This window comes from Peromyscus maniculatus, chromosome 1 (assembly GCF_049852395.1).
Source record: "Peromyscus maniculatus bairdii isolate BWxNUB_F1_BW_parent chromosome 1, HU_Pman_BW_mat_3.1, whole genome shotgun sequence".
Taxonomy (NCBI): domain Eukaryota; kingdom Metazoa; phylum Chordata; class Mammalia; order Rodentia; family Cricetidae; genus Peromyscus; species Peromyscus maniculatus.
Window position 1 is genome coordinate 151,343,574 of NC_134852.1, and position 1,572 is coordinate 151,345,145.

Here is a 1,572-nt window from a genome sequence, read left to right on the forward strand (position 1 = left end):
TCAGAGTTTTCTTCTTCCTGAAAGGAAAGGACCCTGGCCTGGTGGTCCTCCACTTCTGAACTGGACTGGGTGCCCTAGGAATTTGGAGCCAGGGTTGGATGAAGTTCAGGTTCTCCCTGCCTAGAGCAGGCAAATACCATCCAGGACTTTGGCCAGCAAATGTCCACAGCAGTAGGCCAGATACCTGCCAAATTGAGAATAACCACCCTGCCCACCTCAGAGAAAGGAAGATCAAGGTTGGTAAGCTGAATACGACCAGTCAAAGCACAGTGGTTACCATGTGCACTTTATTGAACCCACTATGGACATGTGTGTGAGGGTTACATCTGTATATAAAGAGGGGTAAAGAGCCAGGAGGAAGGTAGTTATGGATGGTGGGGTAAATGTCAGGACCAAAGGCCAGAGTCCTCTGTTAAGTGTAAAGACGATGAGCAGAGAAAAAAATGCAGAGGACAGCCACGATGGTAATAACAACCGTGAGGATGCTGAGGACCAGGGCGCTGATGTTGAGGCACTTGGCAGTGGAGGCGTAGGCCTGGGCTCCGGTCACGTCGCCCACCATCTTCCTGTCCCTAGACTGGAGCAGAGCAGATGGTCAGTGGCCATGGAGCTGCTGGGCAAATGCCCTGGTAGTTTCCTTATCATACCCCCTGTGGACCGCATCTCTCCCACTTCAGTCAGGAACATTTTACGTAGGCTGACAATGCAGGAGGCCTAGGACTTGCTGCTTACCCACCATCAAGTGTTGTTCCCCATGATTCGCCGGGGCATTTTCCACACAGGCTAGCACCCCAGTGTGCAAGGTGAAGGGGCACACTAGGTATTTCTCTAGACTGGGTTGGGACAGTCTGATGCCATGTCCTCAGACAGCCTCACCCTATATCTGCCCTAGAGTCTTTAAGCACACACACACACACACACACACCATGCATACACACCACAGAAGAATGCACACAAACATTTTAAACAAAGGCCACCTTCCCCCTCACACCTAGGTGCCATCTGAGTAGATGGAGCTTCAGACTCCCACACACCTGCTTACACTACCACCCCCACATCCTCCACACTCACCTTCACAGAGTAGGCATAGGCAATGAAACCCAGGCAGCAGAAGTTCAAGAAGAGTGTGTTGAAGAGGGACCAGACCACATGGTCGGGCACAGCCACCTCTCTGGGCATGTTGATCACGGTGGTTCTGACAGAAGTTGAACCATGGGGTGCTCCCAGCTCGGAAACCTCATATTCTTCCTTGATTCTTTCGTAGTTTGGGGGATGTCCCCCATTGGCGGCAGTCATGAAGGCTTGAGAAGTGTGGTTCATGGTGCAGAGCAAAACCAGCAGTGAGGGGTAGAGGATGAAGTGCCCTGTGGGTCCGCCCTTTCTCCAGCAGTTTCGGTTTCTCAGAAGTTTCCTTTTCCTGAATTTTAGCTTAATGAGAATTGGCTGGGTCCTGGGGGCGTGGCCCTAAAAGTCCTGTGGATCAAATTACTCCAGGGCTGGATGTCAGGAAGGACTGAATCAGGGGAACTTCCTGTCCAGGAACCCAAGTCAGGACTTGTCCCAGGCCCCAAG

At 52.0% G+C, this 1,572-nt stretch overlaps 1 protein-coding gene across 1 annotated transcript; it reads right to left on the reverse strand.

The window, feature by feature from the left end:
- Positions 1–269: 269 nt before the first annotated feature.
- LOC102903088 (interferon-induced transmembrane protein 3) lies at positions 270–1,572 on the reverse strand. The gene is made up of 2 exons (XM_006977195.4): positions 1,072–1,572; positions 270–577 (listed from the first exon to the last, which is right to left on the reverse strand). The coding sequence occupies exons 1-2, from the start codon at positions 1,318–1,320 to the stop codon at positions 413–415; spliced, it is 414 nt and encodes a 137-aa protein (XP_006977257.2). The 5' UTR covers positions 1,321–1,572; the 3' UTR covers positions 270–412.

What these genes read in the sequence shown, in the direction of transcription:
- LOC102903088 (XM_006977195.4), bottom strand. Translation starts at nt 1,320, where the DNA reads ATGAACCACACTTCTCAAGCCTTCATGACTGCCGCCAATGGGGGACAT. An exon ending in CCTATGCCTACTCTGTGAAG is followed by an intron (nt 578 to 1,071) that starts GTGAGTGTGGAG and finishes GCTCTGCTCCAG; the next exon opens with TCTAGGGACAGGAAGATGGT.